Source organism: Sabethes cyaneus, chromosome 1 (assembly GCF_943734655.1).
Source record: "Sabethes cyaneus chromosome 1, idSabCyanKW18_F2, whole genome shotgun sequence".
NCBI lineage: Eukaryota > Metazoa > Arthropoda > Insecta > Diptera > Culicidae > Sabethes > Sabethes cyaneus.
Genome location: NC_071353.1, coordinates 92,826,816 through 92,850,028, shown reverse-complemented (window position 1 = coordinate 92,850,028; position 23,213 = coordinate 92,826,816). Strand labels below are relative to the sequence as shown.

The following is a 23,213-nucleotide window of genomic DNA, read 5'->3' as shown; positions in this document are numbered from 1 at the left end:
GATCTCTGCAATATATATATTTAGAATTGACGAACAGATTGGTATTTTGAAAAAATCTGCTTTTTTTCTAAGACAATGCCCGGATATAACTATTTCGCCTTTGCTATTATGTTTCGCGCTGGACATTTTTACAATTTCCTTTTCGTTCGATAGAAACCATGAATCTTTGAATTTAGTACCTAAAGTACATCCATTTTTTACCTTATATTGTACAAATTTTCCATTCATCTTCAGCTGCAGAGATGCCAATGTTCCTGATTTTTCAGGATTATCCAGATTTTTTGGTCTATTTCCTGATATCCTGACAAGCAGAGATGCCAACATTTTTTCTCAGAACTCAGTATGCAAAGGAGATAAAAATCAGGATATTTCAGGATTTTTTTTTAGGAAAGCCATATGTCCAAATTTTCATACTAAAAATTCTCTCACATTGCTGCTTATGCATTGACTATCTACCACAGTCGCAATTACACGAAATTTGGAATGAAAATGGACGTCCTTGACCTTTCGTTACTCGTGCCAACATCGATTCATAGGCAAGGTAAAACAGAACGAAATTCACTTGAATACTAACACCACATGGCGAAAAACTTATGAAACCTTGTCTACCGATCAAAAGCTATTGGTCTGCAGATGAACCTGGCTGAACAGTGATTTTCTGTATTTCCACAGTTCCGAGATATACCGAGTTTAAGTTAACGTTCCACAGGTGTTGTACAAAATTTCAACATCGCGAGTAATCGTGGGGTAAGACGGCATTGACGTGTCTAGTTTCATCTTCGCAGGGTTCAATTTCAGCAGAGTAAGCGCTAAACGAAAGTGACCACAAAGTAATGAGCTATAGAAAAATAGAGATAGCCTCTTCTAGCGCATAACGCTGGAGAGTAGAAAAATGAGGGTTATGTTTCTACAGGTTTTTAGTTCAAATATATAAAAATCAGGAGAAATCAGGATTTTTTTTCCAAAATCAGGATAAAAGAGCGACTTGTCAGGATATCAGGAAATAGACCAAAAAATCTGGATAATCCTGAAAAATCAGGAACATTGGCATCTCTGCTGACAAGTCGCTCTTTTATCCTGATTTTGGAAAAAAAATCCTGATTTCTCCTGATTTTTATATATTTGAACTAAAAACCTGTAGAAACATAACCCTCATTTTTCTACTCTCCAGCGTTATGCGCTAGAAGAGGCTATCTCTATTTTTCTATAGCTCATTACTTTGTGGTCACTTTCGTTTAGCGCTTACTCTGCTGAAATTGAACCCTGCGAAGATGAAACTAGACACGTCAATGCCGTCTTACCCCACGATTACTCGCGATGTTGAAATTTTGTACAACACCTGTGGAACGTTAACTTAAACTCGGTATATCTCGGAACTGTGGAAATACAGAAAATCACTGTTCAGCCAGGTTCATCTGCAGACCAATAGCTTTTGATCGGTAGACAAGGTTTCATAAGTTTTTCGCCATGTGGTGTTAGTATTCAAGTGAATTTCGTTCTGTTTTACCTTGCCTATGAATCGATGTTGGCACGAGTAACAAAAGGTCAAGGACGTCCATTTTCATTCCAAATTTCGTGTAATTGCGACTGTGGTAGATAGTCAATGCATAAGCAGCAATGTGAGAGAATTTTTAGTATGAAAATTTGGACATATGGCTTTCCTAAAAAAAAATCCTGAAATATCCTGATTTTTATCTCCTTTGCATACTGAGTTCTGAGAAAAAATGTTGGCATCTCTGTTCAGCTGAGATCTGTTTTCATGTTCCGTTGGTGATTTATTATTCCTAGAAAGCAATGCGTTTTTTTCTATGACCCTATTTGCTACTTGTTCTAAGCTGTTCTTGCCCTGACGAATCATATTTTTAATTAGATATAATGCATTTTCAAACGGGTAAGCGGATATTGACTGGAGTGGACCGAATCTTCTAACGTCAGCTATAACATGTTCAAGATTATGGATGTTACTGGTAATATATTGTTCACCGTATATATTTTTAAACTCTTCTATATATTTTTCAAACATTAACTGTGCAATGTCCAGGTGCTTGAAGTGAATTTTACAAGAACAAATAGTGACTGCTACAAATAATAATAAGAAATGAGTATATACACGCTCATCTAAAATATCTTTGAGAACTACAATTCCCACATAGTTTAAAAAATTTCGGAACTCTAGTCCTTTCCAAAAAGCTATACAATCTAAAGATCTCATTGGTCGGTGTATTTCTATTGGAAATTTAATATCCACAAGCACATTAGACAGTTTTTCAATATCGCGGCTGGACAGCTTGCCAACAAAGCCAAGGCTTCCATCACGCCAACCCACAAGACACCGTTTTGTAATGCCAAGTTCTAGTAGATGGAGAGGATCCGCTACGACAAAATCTTGAATCATATCAACACCTGGTATATTTAGAACTGGCGAGTCCGGTCCTTTGTGATGTTTACCATATTTTCTTTGGCGAAATTCTTCATTTGTCCTCAACGTACAGCGATTATTAAGGAACACAACCGTATGTGATATATAGGAATATTCACCTTCCTTAGTGCACTTCAAGCATCCATGAGTTCCGTTAAAATTTAGAACACCTTTTGTAAAAATAAAAATAATGGATTTTGGGGTAAAAATATTGTTAAAAAAAATTGTAAGTGTATCAATCGAATTTTTTTTTGTGATTTTATTAAAAAATGATTAAAAAATGGTTAATTTACCTTTGACGAAAGCTCGTGCTGGAGAATCGCAAATAAAACATCTTATGCGTATATGTAGAGTGTAATCATTGATAATTAGACCATGTTGTAAAAGTGGTATCAGTTCATTTACAAATGGATTTAAGAATTCCTGTACATCTGATGGTTTGCTCTTGCCATAAAATATACCGATTATCATGGGCTGTAATTCCATTTCATATATATTTGCAAGTATCGGCCAGAACTGGTATCTGGAGCTTTTATAAATAGGTACACCGTCTATATTAATGTTTAATTCAATGGATTTGTTCGCTGCCAACTCTCTGAAATTCGCTTTCAAGCAAGTTGCAAGGCCTTGGTGCCAATATTTACCTCCTGCCAAACTTAAACAATTAACATGTGTGTTTTTGGGTGTTTCAAGAAGAGTTCTTGGATCTATTGGCAACGTGTGATCGTTATATTGCTGTCGCAAGAAAACGCAAAGCTCTCGGAGAGCAGTATGCCTGATATTAAAATCGAGGGCCCACTTTCTTAACCCGTCCCTAGAGTTCCCTGCTAATTGGAAAGCTTCTTGGGAATTGCTGGAGAATGCATCTACTTCAAAGAGCTCTGTTTCAGACGGTCCTGGCGTCATGTCAACATCGGAATTGGTGGTAATTTCTGTTGGCTCTGCGGAACTAATCGTAAAATCATATTCACTCGTGATTCTCGTTGCATCTGGGGTTTCAGTATCATCTACAGCATCATCTTAAATGTAATTGAAAAAAATCACGCTTGAAAAGTTACTTACACTTATAACAAAACTACCTGGTTGCGATAAAATTTCTGTCTCACTCCGAGTTGTTTGTTGTTTTTCATTAGCAGAACTTGCAAACGTTTGTTCTAACTTAGTTTCCCACCTTTTCCGACTATTTTGAACTCTTCTGTAATAAGTTCCACTTTTTTTGTATTTTTTGAAACGTTCTTTGTTTAACATTTTACTTCGATTCACGAACTTTTCATCAAATTGAACGAAAGTGTGTTGTACATTTGTAACATACGTCACTTTCTATGCAGTTAGCGTTAAAAAGGTTTTTATTGAGATTACGAAACGTTTATTCAGCTAGTATTGCACAATTATTGAGCATACTGACGGGTTGTAAAAAGGTTGAAGTTGCGGCTAATCTGCTTGTAACATTATTATTAAAAGTAGCTGGTTTACAGTGCATTCTTTGACTGTTTAAACACTTATGCAATACAGAAGCATTCTCTTGAACTTATTCAGCTTCTACCACCTGTATTCAGAGTTAAATCAGCTGTTATCAAATCAATAGCATTTTAATTCAGCTTCAATGTTTGTTGGGTCACGTCACTCGCCTCGCAGAATAAGGGTAAATGTCTAGGAAAGGTCGACCTAGGTATGGCTGGTCACCGGCTTACTGGTGGACAGTTGAAATTGCGGAACTCCGCGGAGCGTGCTTTTGTGCGAGGAGAATTATGCAAAGAGCTCGTTCGGATGAAGGCAGGGTTGAATGTCGAGTAGCACTTGTTGCTGCACGCGCAGCGCTTAAGAGTGGGATAAAAGCTAGTAAACGAGCCAAAGCAGGTTATGTGCTAGCCAAAGGTTATGTGCTAGTGCCAATGCGAATCCGTGGGGTGATGCCTACAGGGTCGTAATGGCAAAGACCAAGGGCGTGATGGCGCCCGCAGAGCAATCGCCAGAGATGCTGGAGCGGATCATCGAGGGCCTCTTTCCGTGCCACGAGCCAAGGCCCTGGCCCCAGGCCGCTGAGTCGTCCCACGGCCGACGTTCCTGTATCTCAAACCGCCTCCCAGCCGAACATCCAAAGTAACATGGGCGACGGCGGTTTGGAGGTCAGGGAGGAAGTGACGGTTACGAACGAGGAGCTCATCGAGATCACCAAATCCCTAAAGGTGAGCAAGGCACCGGGGCCAGACGGTATCCCGAATATGGCCTTTAAAGCGGCTATTCTAGAGGCTCCCGAATTATTCGGGGCAGTAATGAGTAGATGCCTGGAAGATGGCCACTTCCCGGACAGATGGAAGCAACAGAACCTGGTCCTATTGCCGAAGCCGGGAAAACCTCCGGGTGTCCCCTCGTCATATAGGCCGATACTCTGCTCGATACTGCCGGCAAGGTACTGGAGAGGGTTATCCTTAACAGACTCGTACAGTACACGGAGGGTACAAACGGTCTGTCAAGGAACCAATTCGGCTTCCGAAAAGGCATATCTACGGTGGATGCCACCTTGTCTGTCACTAAGACAGCCGAGGTGGCAATCCAGCCCAAGAGGACAGGTATCCGTTATTGCGCAGTTGTCACGCTCGACGTGAGAAATGCGTTTAATAGCGCTAGCTGGGACTCCATAGCAAACTCGCTTCGGAACGTCCAGGGGCCGGTGTTGCTGTACAGGATCCTGGAAAATTATTTCCAGAATCGTGTGCTATGCTACAACACGGAGGAGGGTCAGAAATGCGTTCCAATCACCGCAGGGGTTCCGCAAGGTTCCATACTGGGCCCGGTGTTGTGGAACGTCATGTATGACGAGGTGTTGAAGCTAAAGTTCCCGGTAGGGGTGGTGATTGTCGGCTTTGCGGACGATATCACCTTGGAAGTCTACGGTGAATCTATCAGAGAGGTTGAGTTGACGGCTGCCCACTCTATAAGCATTGTTGAAGATTGGATGCGATCCAGGAAACTTGACCTAACGCATCATAAAACGGAGGTTATCGTAGTGAACAACCGCAAGTCGGTGCAGCAAGCAAATATCAGCGTCGGGGACTGCACTCTTTCGTCAACGCGGTCCATAAAACTCCTTGGAGTAATGGTCGACGACAAGCTCAAGTTCGGGAGCCACGTCGACTATGCCTGCAAGAAGGCTTCCACAGCTATTTCGGCATTGTCTCGTATGATGCCTAATAGCTCTGCGGTATACGGCAGCAAGCGAAGGCTATTAGCCAACGTGGTCCAGTTCATACTCAGGTATGGCGGGCCAGTGTGGTCATCGGCGTTAGGTACCAAAAGGTGCTGGACAGCACCTATCGTCTCATGTGCTTAAGAGTGGCGAGTGCGTATCGCACAGTTTCACATGACGCAATCTGCGTCTTAGCGGGTATGATGCCTATTGGTATCATCATCAGCGCGGACGTAGAGTGCTTCAACCAACGTGGAACTAGATGCATACGGAGTACCACAAGATCGGCCTCGATGATCACATGGCAGCGTCTAATAGTCGTGGCATGGTCTAATTCCACAAAAGGCCGGTGGACACATCGACTTATCCCGGAACTATCCGGGTGGGTCAACAGGCGCCACGGCGAAGTCAACTTTAAGCTGACACAAATTCTGTCAGGGCATGGTTGTTTTAGACAATACCTGCACAAGTTTGGGCAGGCGGAGTCCCCCGCGTGTCCCGAATGCGTGGACGTTGTGGAAACTGCAGAACATGCTTTCTTCATATGCCCTCGTTTCGCGGGCGTGAGAAGCAATATGATGGCAGTGAGCGGACAGGACACTACTCCGGATAAATTAGTTCAAAAGATGTGTTCTAGCTTGGACGTCTGGGGAGCGGTCAATGCGGCTGGTGCCCAGATCGTACTTGAGCTACGAAACCGCTGGAAAGCCGATCAACGGTGAATAAACAGCCTAACCACAATAGCCCCTCCCTGAAGTAATACCGATAAGGTGGTGCCAGAGGGGATTGAGGCTGTAGACTCGAGTAGGGTTTTAGTGGGTCTGGATCCTCACGCCCCAGTAGGGGGTCGGGATACCAAACCCCACTCCCTGAGTTGTCTTCTCAGGTGTCTGATAGCAGATTTCCCTACTCGCTAAATAAAAAACACACACACACACACACAAGCGCGCGCGCACGCACGCACGCACACACACTCCAAATACAATAAGAAATATAACATAATTTGAAATTTATTCTATTAGTAGATCACATTTTTCAATAGTTGTTTACAACTTCAATCGTGTTTCTGCCTTTCATATTCCAGCGTCAAGTTCGATCTGAATTCGCTGTTCATTGATCATCAATTTTGTGTGTAGTGTGTAAAATCGGTTATGTAACAACGTACCTATTTTATACCTTAGCTACCTTAGAATACCTTAGCTTGCTACTCCAGTAAGGGTTTCCAAAGACAGTCATAGTTGTTCGTCTGCGGAAAGAAATACAAACTATTAAGCTCTGTTTGAGTTCTATCCCAAACAGTAGCGTGATTCTTTCGCCTCAGTTAGGTGGCCGGCTCTTTACTTTTCCAGAAAAACTCTGAAAACTGATTTGAGAAACTTCCAGCTGACTAAAGACAGTCACTTGCATTTGGACGATCACTATGAGCATATTTCTTTTCATATTCGTTGCGGTAGTCCTTCCTAACAATCGTTGCTCTCAGTCGTCGGCACGCTCAACATAGGCAGGAATTGAATATCGACTTCGACGTCATGGTTATTCTGCTTCGATGTAGATCGTGATCTTACAGTTCCTACTTCACTGATGTCACCGTTGCTGTCCAGGAATTGGTCGTCCTCGTCACTGTCGTTACTGACAGCACCATTGCCGGTGGAATGAGTGCTAAAGTCCAGTGTGTCCTGTAGCTGGCAAAAGAACGACGGATTAGAGGGAGGTTTGGCCTTCTGAAAACAGGCGGCGTAGGCTGTTTCCAAAGTTGGTTTGGGGGAAAAATGTTTCTGCGAAATTCGCACTAATGCATGCATTATTGAGATTCTTCTGCTGCTTGAGTTGCACGGTGTATACTTCCGGTCCATTCTCGACAAGCGACACGTAAACCTGATATGCTGAACAACGTGGTGTAAACTTCCTTGCCGCTATACCGCTGCTGGCATGTCGTGTCGTTTAACATACCTATCACTCTGAACGGATTGGTGCTGCTGGTAGGAATTAATTTGCACTAAAATTACCCGGTCCGTGACGATTCTGTACTGGACACCTGGCAGCGATCGGCTCAGATTTTTCGCTGACTGAAAACGTCCCGTCGTATTGACTGTTTTGATCATAGTTCATTAGTCCAAAACGGTCCTGCAATAAAATATTAGTTGCAATTAGCTTTTGCCATATTATAAATACTAAAACCAGCCCTCTGCTGACTAATAAATCGATAAAAAATTTATAAACAAAACTTACCTCTTTTCGTGGAATCATTTCACCATCTAAAAACCAAGTGGAATGTTTTCACGCGAAATGTCGTTTTTTTCGATTCCACGCAGGTCGCATGACATTGGGAATAACCCTGATTTCACGGGAGGTGTGTCTTGTCACTTTTCATCTCACTTGCGTGACTTTCGGAATAGGGCCGAATTCACTTCACGTTGATTTCACCGTGAAGTGAGATTGGTAATAAGCACCGAAATTTTTTTCACTTCACTCTACGTGGAATCGGGAATAGGTCAAAAAAAGTGACGTGAGTTTAGAAGTGAAATTTATTTCACCGTGAAGTGAGATTGGTAACAAGCACCACAGTGAAATAGCTTTTTTCGTGTAAGCCGAAAAGTAACTTAAATTTTTGTTGCCGCGCAGGCTTAAGTACTAAACATGTCGTGTCTGTGAATGACCGTGTTATTTATGCAGGTAGCATCGTATTGTTTTTTTTCGGTCGTCCGTCGAGTCTCTCGCGCAATTGGTACGGCCGGGGTCATCTTCGCAGCAGCAACTGCAGAACTGGCTGTTTCTAAAATATTTAATTTGCACTGTTAACAATTGATTACCAACGGAAATTCAAAAATTGTGTATTTATTAGGGGAATGTCGTCGTGGTTGGGCCGCCTTTCTAACATTCGCCCATAGCTTCCGTTTCAAAAAGAATTTTTAAAATCTAAATAGATCGTTGGAAAGGTCTAAGATTAAGCTATATTTCTGGAGAATCTTGAACTGGTTGCTTAAAAAATAAAGTTATAGACATTTACGTGAAGACAAAAAATGTTGTCATACTCGGGCCACGTTGTACAGGTTGGGCCTCCGCTCTTAATCTAAGAAATACGTATTGAAATTCTATGTAGAGACATCAAAAGAATGAATTTCTTGAGCAACGGTCCTTATAAGTATAAATATCCTATTTTTAATAACATCTTTGCGAAATTTTTGGTGATCTTGTAAAATCAATATTACTACAATCGCATTTCCCGAAGTGTACTCTGCAATGTGAAAAATCAACAACAATCTAGGTTTTTATTATACTAATTTTGCTTTATTTCATCACATTTCCCGCGACTGACGTTCTCTAGCGAAAATTGCGCTTCTGTGCTTAAAATTATGGTGACCCAACCATGACTACACAAGTGGCCCGACCTTTACAATAAGCGCTTTTGTGGCATTTACCCCCTTACCCTACCCAAACACCAAACTGGACGGGATTTTTCAATAGCCTTCGAATAGAGCACAACACACTTAATAAATTTTCAATATTTATCCCGATAATTGCATTTCATGAATCATTTCTTGAAGAAAAGTTAACTGCACCTGCAAAACTTTTTTTGAATTGATTCAATCAGTGAATTCAGTACGCGTGTTTTGAATACACGATTGAAACTCACAATATTGTGAAAAGTTAGCTGTCACAGTAAGAAGTTTTACATTGCTTGTATATACGTATCACGAGTTACTAAAACTGAAAAACTCGTGGTGGCCCGACCATAACAGTGGCCCGACGATAACGGCATTACCCTACTTACTAAACGTACTTAACCGGAGATGGCCAGTGATTATTCGCCACTATGCGTAGAAATCCCACAATAAAAATAGGGCCGAATGCAAAACAAAACACAAACTGCGTATAGGCTTTTTCATACAGAAGGGCCAAAGCACAAAATGAAAACTTTGTTGCCAGTTTTCACATAAGGCTTTTTCAAATTTGCTTTTTAAGACTCATAAAGTTTTCAAATCGCTATGATGTTTGGTATTATTATAGATACTTAAAAAATCTTTAAATATAACCAAAAAACCAGTTTTTTTTATATTTTGCACTTGGGCCCTATTGAAATGTTGCTCTTGAAATCTGGCACTTTTCTCTTGCAACACTACCGTGCTCTTTCTTTCGTTTACGTCAAAGAAGGAGAGCAAAAATGTGCGAAATGTAAACAAAACTATTGCTCTCCTTTTTTGCGTAAACGAAAGAAAGAGCAACACTGCCGTACATGAGAAGAGTGCCCAGTTTTGATGGATGCAGAGTTGTCAAAAAGATTGTTCGAATATTACGAACACAATTTATAGCGTCCGCCATTATAGCGCGTAAAAAGCTGGATAGCGTGTAAAAAGCTGGATAATGGTGGCCGCTATAAATTGTGTTCGTAATATGCGACAATCTATTTGACAACTCTGCATACATCAAATCTGGCACTCTTCTCTTGCAACACTGCCGTGCTCTTTCTTTCGTTTACGCCAAAGAAGGAGAGCAAAAATGTGCGAAATTAGAGTGACTATATACAGAGTGGCGCCAAGTCATCCCAAATGTATGCAATGCGGTTTATCCTAGGTTTTTCTTTCTCTTTCCTGCATACGCGTTGGATAGGTTGTCTGCTCGATTGGAATGACACTGACAGATAATTATCATTCCAATTTTGACATTGTCGCCACTCTGTATATAGTCACTCTATGCGAAATGTAAACAAAATTATTGCTCTCCTTCTTTTGCGTAAACGAAAGAAAGAGCAACACTGCTGTACAGGAGAAGAGTGCCCAGTTTTGATGGATGCAGAGTTGTCAAAAAGATTGTTTGCATATGTCGACCAGAGCTGCCATAAATACAGATATTTGTGCATGCATAAATTTGGGAACCTACCGTTTTCTCCGGAGTATTTAATTTTCTCGATCTAGTCTTTTAAATAACATAAATAGTTTATGGACTACTTTAAAATTCAGGAACATAAGTAGAGCCAGAAATCACAGCAACTGAAATAATTGATGGGTCCCAAATTTATGTATGCACAAATATCTGTATTTGTGGCAGCTCTGATGTCGACTAACATTTGAAAGGGACGTATAAGCCAACTGTCAAACAGAACGAGTGAGAGTTCATTTTCCTATGCTGCTCCAGCAAAAAATAACTCTCACTCGTTCTGTTTGACAGTTGGCTTATCCGCCCCTTTCAAATGTTGGTCGACATATTACGAACACAATTTATAGCGTCCGCCATTATAGCGCGTAAAAAGCTGGATACAGACATTTTCCAATTATTATATAGACCTGTCAAAAAATATCTGGCATCCCTGCCAATAAGGTTCTCTACTCGAAACTAATGTATAGGTGTCTCCACCAGGGTTGCCACATGCACAGATTATTCTGTGTTTAACAGATATTTGAAAGAAATCGCCTGTACAGAATCTGTATGCACAGAATACAGATTTTCGCCAAATTACGCAGATTTAACAGATTTTTGAGCTTTTACATGAGAGTGAAAGAGACGGAAATAGTCAGCAAAATGACTCTCTATCTCTTTCACTCTCATTGTTTTGCATTGGACAGATTTTTGCACAGATATTTTTCCTCGCCGTACAGATTGTCAGATTTTTTCAACAAAAAACACAGAATTATATGTGGCATCCCTGGTCTCCACTGCGGCGCCGTCATAGCGAATGATGAAGTTTAGATTTTGAAAGTGAAAATTTTGCGCTGCCGTATTTCGCATTCGTTCTAAGTCCGTAGTAATTGTTTATTTTCTTTATAAATACTGATAATCCCAAGTGAAATCTTGATTCTGCTTATATTTGCCAAAAGGCTAAAACTAAAATTGCTGGAATTCAACATGGCTTTCAATCAAAAGAATCCGCCATGGCAGCGCAATGCCGGACAAAATATTACCGGAATGCAAGCGTTAGTAAGCTTTCCACAGACGCAGCCTGTTTTCAACCAAAACATCGGTAATTATTGCATTTAATACTTATATGTACTTACATTTTCTGAGTACGAAACTTACAGGTCTCCAACAACAGCAAAATCTGTCTTTGATACCACAAATGAGCTTGCAGCAGCAACAAATATACTCCCAAACTGTTCAATATCCGGCATCACGTCCAATGAATGCTATTGCTTTTCAAGGTCAAACACAATCGCAATCATCGCAGGTTGGTCAGAGTTCTTCGAAATTCAATCCGAATCAGCGAGTTTTTAGCGGTACAGGTCATGTTACCAAGGTTCAAAATGATTTTGGTTTCATAGATGAAGAAGTTTTCTTTCACAAAAATGTTTGCAAAGGATCATTTCCCAAGAGCGGCGATAGAGTTTTGGTAGAAGCGGCATATAATCAAAATATGCCGTTCAAATGGAATGCTACTAGAGTTCAAGTTCTACAGCCTACAACAGGCTCGGTCGGTAGTACTCGCCTAAGTTATAGTTCGAGTCAAAATGCCAGCTCCGATCGTTCTGTGCGAAACCGCTATTCGCCAACCCGCAAATCACCTGATCGACATCTCCATCGTTCCTCAAATCATGAGACGCGGCAGCGCGATATAGACGTAAGTACCTCATCTTTCTCTATTGTTTGGTTATCTAAGTTTTTTTAAGGGGGACCCTACTTTGGAAAGTCGCAAAAATCGAATTTTTTTTTTTTTGCATTTTCGAGACGCTTACACCTTCAGAAGTGTAATGCCAAATGGATTTTTTATTATCTGATCTCCTTGAAAACTTACGGCAAATATAGTCGAGTCACCTCAAGGGATCGTCGATTGCTGTACGAAACCTTGAACGCGTTTTCCCCAAAACCATGTTTCTTTAGCTGGCGGTACGTGTATCTCTGAATAGGAATTGGAGTGGATCGATTTGGCTGATTTTTTTCAGCATGTAAAAATAAATTACAGGGTGTCGATTTCCTGGAGAAACCTGGAAAATCAGGGAATATCAGGGAATTCATTTTTGGATCAGGGAAATCAGGGAATATCAGGGAATTTCAAATGCTATCAGGGAAATTTTATTTACCCGGAAATATTGTTGATCAACTTTGGAATCGAATCAAATTTCATGTAAAATATACGCAGATTGATCGGTTGAATTAAAACTTGTCACATGTCTAGTGGCGATTCGATTATCTTTCAGTTTGTCGTAGATTTTTTATTTGTTTTGCGCCGTACAATTGTCAGACTTCACTCGCTGTAGTGCTCGAAATCGGCAATGGCAGGCCTCACGCACTTCACGGTGCAGACATCAAGAGCCCAAAGTGGGATACAGACTGTTATTTACACGCGATCTACAGCGTTTTCACCAATTGTAGAATTTTACACTCAGATGCCCCAAGCATTGATTATCTTCCTTCAGCGTCCATGATTCATGTCCGTTAAGGGTTACCGGGAGCATTAACGTTCTGTAGAATTTGCGTTTATGCGAGTTGGCAACCTTCAGGACTGGTTCAGCTGGTTACGCAGAAAGCTTACATGTTTCTCTGTTCTGACGTGATCCGCAGTGAGCCCGCGACTGTTGGCCTAGTTCTTCTCATCTGTCATTTACTGGCATTCGACATTAAACAAGCTGTTACACTGTCTTCCACACGTTGTGCCTATCACTTCCTTCGTAGTTGTTGGCGCCATGGAGGATCCTCCACAGCCCTCTTACATCTTATTCCCTTTCTTCCTGCTGTTCTGCGATTCGTAGATCAAGCTTTCTGGTGTACTCCACTGCAACGTCATATGCTGTAAACCGCTTAATGTTGAAATGCAACATCTTCTCAGTGCGAGCCTTCACCGATTTCGATAACCTTGCGCGGGTCTTACGACGAGATAGTGGTCAAAGTCGATAAGAAAATATCGTACATGACTGATGACTTCCAAAAAGTATCGAACGTTAAGGATCGGTCTGGGAGCTAGAGTTTTGAATTTTCAAGTCGTACGCACCCCATAAATCCTTTCGAGCCTGTCATCGAATTCGTCGCTAGTAAAGCAATGTCAATATAGCAAGTCTTGAGCTTAAACCGTCAACAGACATTACCCTTCTTTATCGACAAACTTCGCAGCCGGTTGTTAGTTGTTAGGTCGTAGAGTTCAGGAAAATTACGGGGTCAGTGCAACGATCCTACTGACTCTATCTAGCAAAAACCGCCTAGCCGAGATTCGTACACGACTGGCTTGTTAGGTCAGCATCGTACCTCGAAGCTAACTGCGCGGTTCAATTCGTCCCTAGTATCATCAGATTTATGATTTGTTGGTGAGTATACGTAAGCTGTAGTTGAAGAATTTGCCATATACGGTCATCGGACCGAACGGTCGGCCACCGAACTTCCTTCGAGTCAATGCAGGTCTCAAGCCTTGATAGTTGCAATCCGAAATCATGACACCCAGCTTTAGTCTTAACTTCGCATACTGTCCACCATTGAGGGTTAAAATATTTGCCATGTGGACATTTTCTAACAATATATCTAGCTAGACTTTTGCCGTACCTCGAGGCCAGCAAAACGCACAGTTTTGTACCAAAAATCTTAAGTGAATCATCTCCTTAACCCCATACTTTTTGCAGCAGAGATAATAAGCTGAAACTTCCAGGATACTTTTGTTTTAGTTCAATTAAAAAACCGCAGACATGTGTCCACCTTTCGGTAAAGTTACTAGTTTGAGAGTTCTGAAAGTTAGCAAGATTTGTTATGTTTACACGGCTGTAATTTTGTTGTATGTAACATCTAAGCTTTGTGGAAAACAGATCGATTAGATTATTTCCCAATCTTTGTTTCTTTGGATTCAAGTTGATACCTCAAACATAATTGTCCCTATAGAATCGATAGAAGAGTGCGTTGCGCTTTCGAAACGCTGGTAAGAAATAGGTTAAGAATCTTTGATATGTGTTCTTAAAACACGAAGAAATCTAGCTTTAGTTAGCAGGTCGCATAAGCCATGGTAAAGGGTTAAAAACTAAAGCCAGAAATCGCCCAAATAAGCTTTATACTCGAGTTTTGAGGGTCAGGGAAAAATATTTAATGCATCAGGGAAAATCAGGGAAAGTCAGGGAATTTTATTTTTGGATTTGAGTCGACACCCTGAATTATCTAAATTGTTACGTAGCCGTTTTTTGATATCTCAATTTTTCAATTTTTATGAGTTTTAATTGGCGATTTCTGATGAAAAAACTCCTTTATTTCGGAAAAATTACGGCCATAATCACTATTCTGGTATCCAAAAAATACAAAATATATCTTCAAATATACGGTAACCAATAACCAAAATACTCCAACACTATAATTCTAGCATCTGAAAAAAATTACGAAAATCTATTATTTTTCGGCCTTCCAGAGTAGGGTCCCCCCTTAAAGCATCAGCATCGGTTATACATTGTACTGTTTTCCAGAATGTAATTTGTAATTTATTCATTCATTCAAAATTTGACGTAGACCTGTTAGTTTATGTGTGCTGGGCGCTATATCTGTATATTAGTGTTGATAGGAGGAAATACTTATCAACTTAGGGACTATATTGACACGCTTCATTGTACCTGATTTTTAATTTCAGGTATAATAAATTTAAGTTTGTCAAGGGTGTAGGGCGCTATATCTCTGCATATTAGCGTTGATAGGAGGAAATGCTTATCAACTTAGGGACTATATTGGCTCGTTTCATTGTACCAAAAATTTTATTTTCAGGTACAATAAATTCAAGTTTGTCACGAGGTTTTCAGGCCACCTTAAATCTTGCATGAGCATTATATTTTTTTAAATCTATACCTATAAAGAAGGATTTCTGTCTGTCTGTCTGTCTGTCTGTCTGTCTGTCTGTCTGTCCGTATGTTCCTTATAGAATCGAAAACTACTGAACCAATCGGCATGAAAATATGCATGTAGAGGTTTTTTGGGGCCAGGAAAGGTTTTAGTGATGGTTAGAAACCCCTCCCCCCACTAAGAGGGGGGGCTCCCATACAAATGAAACACAAATTTCTGCATAACTCGACAACTAATCAAGCAAATAGAACAAATTTTGGCATGTGGGTGTTTTCGGTGACAAGAATTTTTTCTATGGTAAATTGAGACCCCTCCCCTCTTTATAAGGGGAATTATAACTCCTCTCCTCTTTAAAAGGGGGGGCTTCCATACAAATTTCCTCATAACTCGAGAACTAATCAAGCAAATCGAACCAAATTTGGCATGTGAAGGTTTTCGAGGGCAAGTATATTTTCTATAGTAAATTAGGACCCCTCCCCACTTTAAGAGGGGGGGCTCCTGTACCAAAGAAACACAATTTTGCTCATAACTCGAGAAGTAATTAAGCAAATGGAACCAAATTTGGCATGTGGGTGTTTTTGGAAACAAAAATTTTTTCTATGATGAATTGGGACCCCTCCCTGTTTTAGGAGGGGGGGATCCTATACACATGAAAGACAAATTTCCTCATAACTGAAGAACTATTCAAGCAAATGGAACAAAATTTGGCATGTGAAAGTTTTCGAGAGCAAGAATATTTTCTATGGTGAATTAGAACCCCTCCCCACTTTAAGAGGGGGGGCTCCTATACAAACGAAATACAAATTTCCTCATAACTCGAGAACTAATCAAGCAAATGGAACCAAATTTGATACGCGGGTGTTTTTGGAGACAAATTTTTTTTCTATGATGAACGGGGACCCCTCCTCACTTTAGGAGGGGGGGCTCCTATACAAATGAAATACAAATTTCCTCATAACTCGAGAGGTAATCAAGCAAATGAAACCAAATTTGGCATGTGAGAGTTTTCGAGGGCAAGAATATTTTCTATGGTGAATTAGGACCCCTCCCAACTTTAAGAGGGGGGGCTCCTATAAAAACGAAATACAAATTTCCTCATAACTCGAGAACTAATCAAGCAAATGGAACCAAATTTGGCATGTGAAGGTTTTCGAGGGCAAGAATATTTTCTATAGTAAATTGGGACCCCTCCCCACTTTAAGAGGGGGGGCTCCTGTACCAAAGAAACACAATTTTCCTCATAACTCGAGAAGTAATTAAGCAAATGGAACCAAATTTGGCATGTGGGTGTTTTTGGAGACAAAAATTTTTTCTATGATGAATTGGGACCCCTACCCACTTTAGGAGGGGGGGCTCCTATACAAATGAAATTCAAATTTCCTCATAACTCGAGAACTAATCAAGCAAATGGAACCAAATTTGGCATGTGGAGGTTTTTGGAGGCAAAAATATTTTCTATGGTGAATTAGGACCCCTCCCAACTTTAAGAGGGGGTGCTTCTACACAAATGAAATACAAATTTTCTCATAATTCGATAACTAATCAAGCAAATGGAACCATATTTGGCATGTGGGTGTTTTTGGAGGCAACCATTTTTTTTCTATGGTGAATTAGGACCCCTTACCTTTTTAAGAGGGGGGGCTCTCATACAAACGAAATACTAATTTCCACATAACTCTAGAACTAATCAAGCAACTGGAACCAAATTTATCATGTGGGTGTTTTTGTAGGCAAGAACATTTTCTATGGTATATTTTCTATGGATTTCCCCACTTTAAGAGGGGGGGGGGGGCTCCTATACATATGAAAAACAAATTTCCTCATAACTCGAGAACTAATCAAGCAACTGGAACCAAATTTGACATGTAAGTGGTTTTGGACGCAAGATTTTTTTCTATGGTGAATTGAGACCCCTCTCTTCTTTAGAAAGCGAGTTAAGGCCCATCTCCCCTTTAAGAGGGTGGGCTTCCATACAAATGAAATGCAAATTTCCTCTTATCTCGAGAACTAATCAATCAAATGGAACCAAATTTGGCATGTGGGAGTTTTAGATGGCAGAAATTTTTTCTATGGTGAATTACGACCAGCTCCCCTTTTAAGAGGGGAGCTCCCATACAAATGAAATTCAAATTTCCTTATAACTTGAGAACTAATCAAGCAAATGGAACCAAATTTGGCATGTGGGAGATTTTGGAGTCTTGAATTTATTTTACGATAGTTAGAAACCTCTCACCCCTGTGGTAGGGGGATATGGACTCTCATACAAATAAAACAGAAATTTTTGCGAAACTCAAAAACTAATCGAACTCGAGAAATTCGAGACTCTTCCATAAAACATTAGTCAATACAAGACCACAAAAACTATCTATAGTAACACTAGATCATTCAAGACGAGACGGTCGCGAGTGTTGCCGGTGACCCGCCGTCGGAAGCGCCGCCCACTGAGGGGCTTGCAAAACTCGAGATTGTGACAAAGATCATCCGAGATTCATGATTTATGTACAACACAGGTTAATTTGTGGCAATACGAAGTTTGTCGGGTCAGCTAGTAAATTAATAAATTATGGTTGGTTAAGTAATACCATCACCATTATCTTATATATAAAAATGGATTTCTGTCTGTCTGTCTGTCGGGATGTTCCTTATAGAATCGAAAACTACTGAACCGATCGGCGTGAAAATTTGCATGTAGAGGTTTTTTGGGCCAGGAAAGGTTCTTATGATGGTTAGAGGCCCCTCCCCCCACTAAGAGGGGGGCTTCCATACAAATGAAATACAAATTTCCTCAGAACTAATCAAGCAAATGGAACCAAATTTGGCATGTGAAGGTTTTCGAGGGCAAGTATATTTTCTATGGTGAATTAGAAATTGTGGTAGGGGGATATGGACTCTCATACAAATAAAACAGAAATTTTTGCGAAACTCAAAAACTGATCGAACTCGAGAAATTTGTGACTCTTCCATAACATTAGTCAATAGCAAGATCACAAAAACTATATAGTAACACTGGATCATTCAGAACGAGACGGCCGTCGGAAGCCCACTGGAAGTCGGAAGCCGTCGGAAGTGGGCGGCCCACTGTCTAGGTTTATTTGTTTTCCGGTCTACCTGAGTTTCCTGAAACGAGCGACAGCGAGTAAAGAGAGTATCGTGAAATGGTACTTTCCACAAAAAAGTTTTCCATGAAGTGGTACATTCCGCTTAAGGTTTTTCGCAAAATGATATTCGGCGAAATGTTGTACAATCATGGCGAATATTATTATCCGTTTTCTGGCTATGCAATGAGGGGACAGGGGAGTTGTTTTCTACTTTACTGTGAGGAAAAATTGCAAATTTGTATATTAAACTACCCATTCCTGGTAACTAATAAGCATTATCATAAGTAGCAAATCAGCATATCTGGCATTGTATACTGCACGTTGTTCTATATTAGCTTTTTGACTGCATAGGTGTTGTAAATTGGCATCCAAAATTGTATTTAAATTCTTCGTGTCGTAATTAGCTGTAAATTAGCATTGTCAGCACTATAAGAAGGTTATCAGTAAAGTAGCTGTATATTTTGCCAAAATAGCATTTAAGTAGCATTTAAGTCGACTTAAATGCTTATTGACCTACATTTGATTAGCATTGGTGATGCTTATTGGTTACCTGGGATGCTCTCATAGTTACGTAACTGCCAAAATGAATCATCTAAGGTTGAACTTCTCAGAAACTTGCAAAAGTCGAGATTGTGACGAAGATTATCCAAGATTCATGATTTATGTACAACATAGGTTAATTTGTGGGAATACGAAGTTTGTTGGGTCAGCTAGTATTAAATAAAAACCCGATTTAATCCACCTAGTGGTAAAAGGAACCTTTGTCTGTACTTACGGTCTTACTTGCTATTTGAGATAGAAATCGACACGTCTTTGGAACATAATTCATCTATTGGCTAGCGTTGCATAGTGCGTTGGTTTACATAAATTTTTAAAAATTGAATAAGTTTACAAAATTTGAACAAAATAGGAACGCTTTTAAATTTTGATAGATCCTTTTTTCATGAAATTGCTGAGTAAGTATAAATAAGTAAGTGCAAATAAAAGTAAGTTGTAAGAGGAAATCTTATTCTTTAACATATGCATTGCCTAGTAAAGGTCTAGGTCTAGTTGATAGGTTTTTGAACTATGCATAATTTCCTGTAATGCTATTCTATTTGATTCACATCAATAGTTTTCTTGAATAATTTTCATCAATTTTTATTAACCTTTGGTTATTCACGCTATTGTACTTTGTACAACATGTGTAGGTTTTTCAACGCCATATTGTTATAAAGTTACAAATCGTTGTTTAACTAACGTAGGGTAAGGTGGGGCAAGACGTCACGGAGCAAGACGTCACGGAGCAAGATAGGTCAGTTGCATTAACATGAAAGTTTCAGCTTAATACAAGCCAACGATTTTTTCATGTAGTACCTAAAGTAACGCTCTTCATAATCATATTTGTCCATATGTTTGTCCATATATCTGTATTTTTGAGTTTCTTTATTGTTGTAAATGACTGTGTTTAGTTGGCCCGGCATATATTTTATCCACAAAACAGTTAATCCGGGAAAAGGTTAGTTATTCAACATTTCACTTTTTGTCTGATATCCGGAGTGATTCGCGATAAGGGCGCAACTAACAATAAGGAATATCACTGTGATAATTTGCCAGTACATTTTCAAGCCTTAATTTAAATAAAAGTTACAAAAATCAAGTTTAAAGACATAAATTGGTGTAGAATAAATCAATCTTATAATTTCACAACAATACTGCATAAAATTTGTGCATTCAAGCTCAAAATCTAAGTTTTATAGTTGAACCCCTTGGAATGAGCCTCAAAGCATTTTGACAATGAAATTCGCCCAGCCCTGTTTCGCCTTGTTTTGATTTTTTTATTTAGTTTCGCCTGTTTACAATGCGCCTGTGTTTTGAAAACAACGCAGTTTCGCTCTTTACTATCGCCTGTTTACAAAACGATTTGCAAATAAGCCTGTCACTTCATAACAATGCAAGGGGCTAAACTGTAAACTGTCTTTTGTTTTGTTTTAAACACTTTTATCGCCCATCACTAAAAACTTGTTTTAAATAATTCTAACGATTAAAACAGAAGAAAGGATTCTTTTCAAGGATATTATCAGTCTTTTTAAGGCTGATGGTGTAATAAAACAATTTGTTTACAATTTGCCAGTTGAGCCCCAATCGCGAATCACTCCGGTTATAATTTTTATTTTGTTTCGTTTTGTTTATTTTTGTCGCCAATTTTGAAATATATAAGTCGTTTTTCTGCAGCACCAATGAATAATTTTTGTTTCTGTAAAGAATTCATAAAGGTTTTCGATAAAAAAAATTCGCTTTTTGTTATGTGACCTATTTTGCCCCGCATTTTGACCCATCTTGCTCCGTACTTTTTGAGAGATTAAAATAACATATCTTTTAAATGTATTCACAAAAAATATATGATCCTCGAAAAATCGGACTTGATTTTTGATTTTGATTTTTACGGAAGAGATTATTAGTAACTAAATAAATGATAAGTGGGTTAAAATTAAATGCGTAGAAAAACGCATCGAGTACTTTCCTTAGGTGACCCGTTTTGCCCCACCTGACCCTACATATATTCTTCAATAAACTTGTTATGAGCAAAATGTCATAATTATTCAATGCATTAATACTTTAAATTGTTGGAAAAATAGATCAGCAAAACTGCCATCACAGAAACGAAGCAATCAGCATGTGAGGTGTTAGGTGTACCAGAAGTTGGCCCCAACTAGAATTTTCTTGTTTCTTCATATGGAAAAATGGTGTCTGTATGCAGCAAAACTATCAGCAAAGGTAAAAAGTTTAAAATGTATCCGTCTGCTGGTAGTCGAGTAATTCGGAGTCAAAATTAGGGTATTTTTTATAATCAAAGTTTTACAGTTCCTAAACAAGCAAACATAAAGGTATACTATATTCAGCAAAGTTGTGTGTTTTTCTATTTGAACAACTTTGTAATACATGAAAAAGTCGTACAACAGTTACAAAAAGAGCTAAAATAGAAAAATTTTACAAATTCATATACAATAAATAAGATTTTTCTATCTTCGCTGCAGAGATAGAAGGTTACTATCTTCAGCAAAATTTCTTGTAATAGTATGCTCTATAACTTTGCAGAACACATCAATGCGTTCTATTGAAACTGAAGAGAAATATTTTTTTTATTTCACTTTTGGGGGGATTAATCAAAATTTAAATTCCACCAGATGATAGACCTTTCAATTTCAACAACCCGAAGGTTCGATAAACCTAAAACCAAGTTTTCCTAGTCAAAACTATAATACGCACGTTTTTTTGGTTTTGGGCAATTGTGCGCGCGGGTAAGCACGTTACAAAAGTTGGCGCGAGTGTTCGAGGGTTAATATCTCTTGACCGGCAAAACCAATTCTTCTAAAATTTTTCATATATTTTAACAGCATTAAAATCTCTAATTTGATACTAAAATAATTTAAACTAGATAAATTATCTAGTAAGATTATAACTTTTAATTTAACAAGAGCTTTCATTTGATACTACGATCATTGAAATCGGTCATGTAGTTCCAAAGAAATCCGTGTCACATAGTTTTCACATTTTGGCTTATAACTTTTAAACGAAACGTCGTATCACGAAATAACTCAATAGTGATCTACTAGACAATAGTACCTTTCAAACAAAAGTAATAGCGAACGATTCGGTTCAGTCATGTGGTCATGTCTGAGAAACAGGCGATAGAAAAAATCATTACATACATTCACACACACACACACACACACACACACACACACACACACACACACACACACACACACACACACACACACACACACACACACACACACACACACACACACACACACACACGCACGCACACACACACACACGCACACACATACACATACACACACAGACACACACTCACACACACACCCAGACACACACACACACATACACAGACACACACACACAGACACACACACACACATACACAGACACACACACACAGACACACACACACACACACATTGCTCAAATCGCCGAACCCTATCGATTGGTATATGTGACTTGGCCTCCGGGCCTCGGATCAATTTCGTGTTTTTCGACCAATTTTTAAACCTTTGTTATAGTAATAAAGGTAAAAAGATGTATTTTTGATATTTGATATTTTCATAATTACAAGAAACTTTTCGAATATCTAGGTTAGTTTCATACAACCCGTGCTTGCCCTCCCTTGGGTAGGTGGTTCATCGAGTCCTTCAACAGCCGCTTAAGAACTAAGCCGTGTGTAGAATGTAAATGTTATCTAGCTTAATTTAATTTAGTGCCTGTGTAGTATGTAGTATTGCATAATTTAGCTGCCAGAGGTGGTATAAACCGCAGCGCAAACCAAAAGACACACATTCTTAAACAACACAACACTCGTCATGCGGTGTGTGTTCGCCCACAAATTCCCTTCAGTGTCTCTTTTGCTAAACAGGCTCTTTCGTGTTTTACGCGCACCAGGAAAAGGCAGTCGCAAAAGCAGAGTGATAAATTTGCTGCGTGCTTTACCACACCAAGAGCCGCACTCTGCGCGGCTGGATTGTACACCCTGCGCTGGGTCAGTTGAAGTGGTGTGATTGAAAAAAAAAACATTTTTCAAAACATCTGTTGCGTCGCCTGATCCGTACTAACTTAGCATAGACCATATTAGTTGTTCAGTGCAGCGTGTATTTTCACTTTTAAAAGGGCAGAAAATTTGTAAATACAAAACAATTTTTTGCGTTAATTCCGCACGGAGTGTGGCAAAGGGCAGCACCAAGTGCTGTTTGGATGATCACTCACTGGGCGATTTTCACCGAGT

The 23,213-nt window shown here is 39.5% G+C and overlaps 1 protein-coding gene across 1 annotated transcript in view; it reads left to right on the top strand.

Annotated features, from left to right (window-relative positions):
• The first annotated feature begins 11,269 nt into the window (after positions 1 to 11,269).
• The window catches only part of LOC128732827 (cell division cycle and apoptosis regulator protein 1-like), a 238,167-nt gene continuing 226,223 nt past the window's right edge, over positions 11,270 to 23,213 (top strand). Inside the window, exons 1-2 of the mRNA XM_053826232.1 lie at positions 11,270 to 11,562; positions 11,621 to 12,156. Coding sequence (XP_053682207.1) covers positions 11,448 to 11,562; positions 11,621 to 12,156 — 651 coding nt within the window. The 5' untranslated portion in view covers positions 11,270 to 11,447. The remainder of the gene's footprint in view (positions 11,563 to 11,620; positions 12,157 to 23,213) is intronic.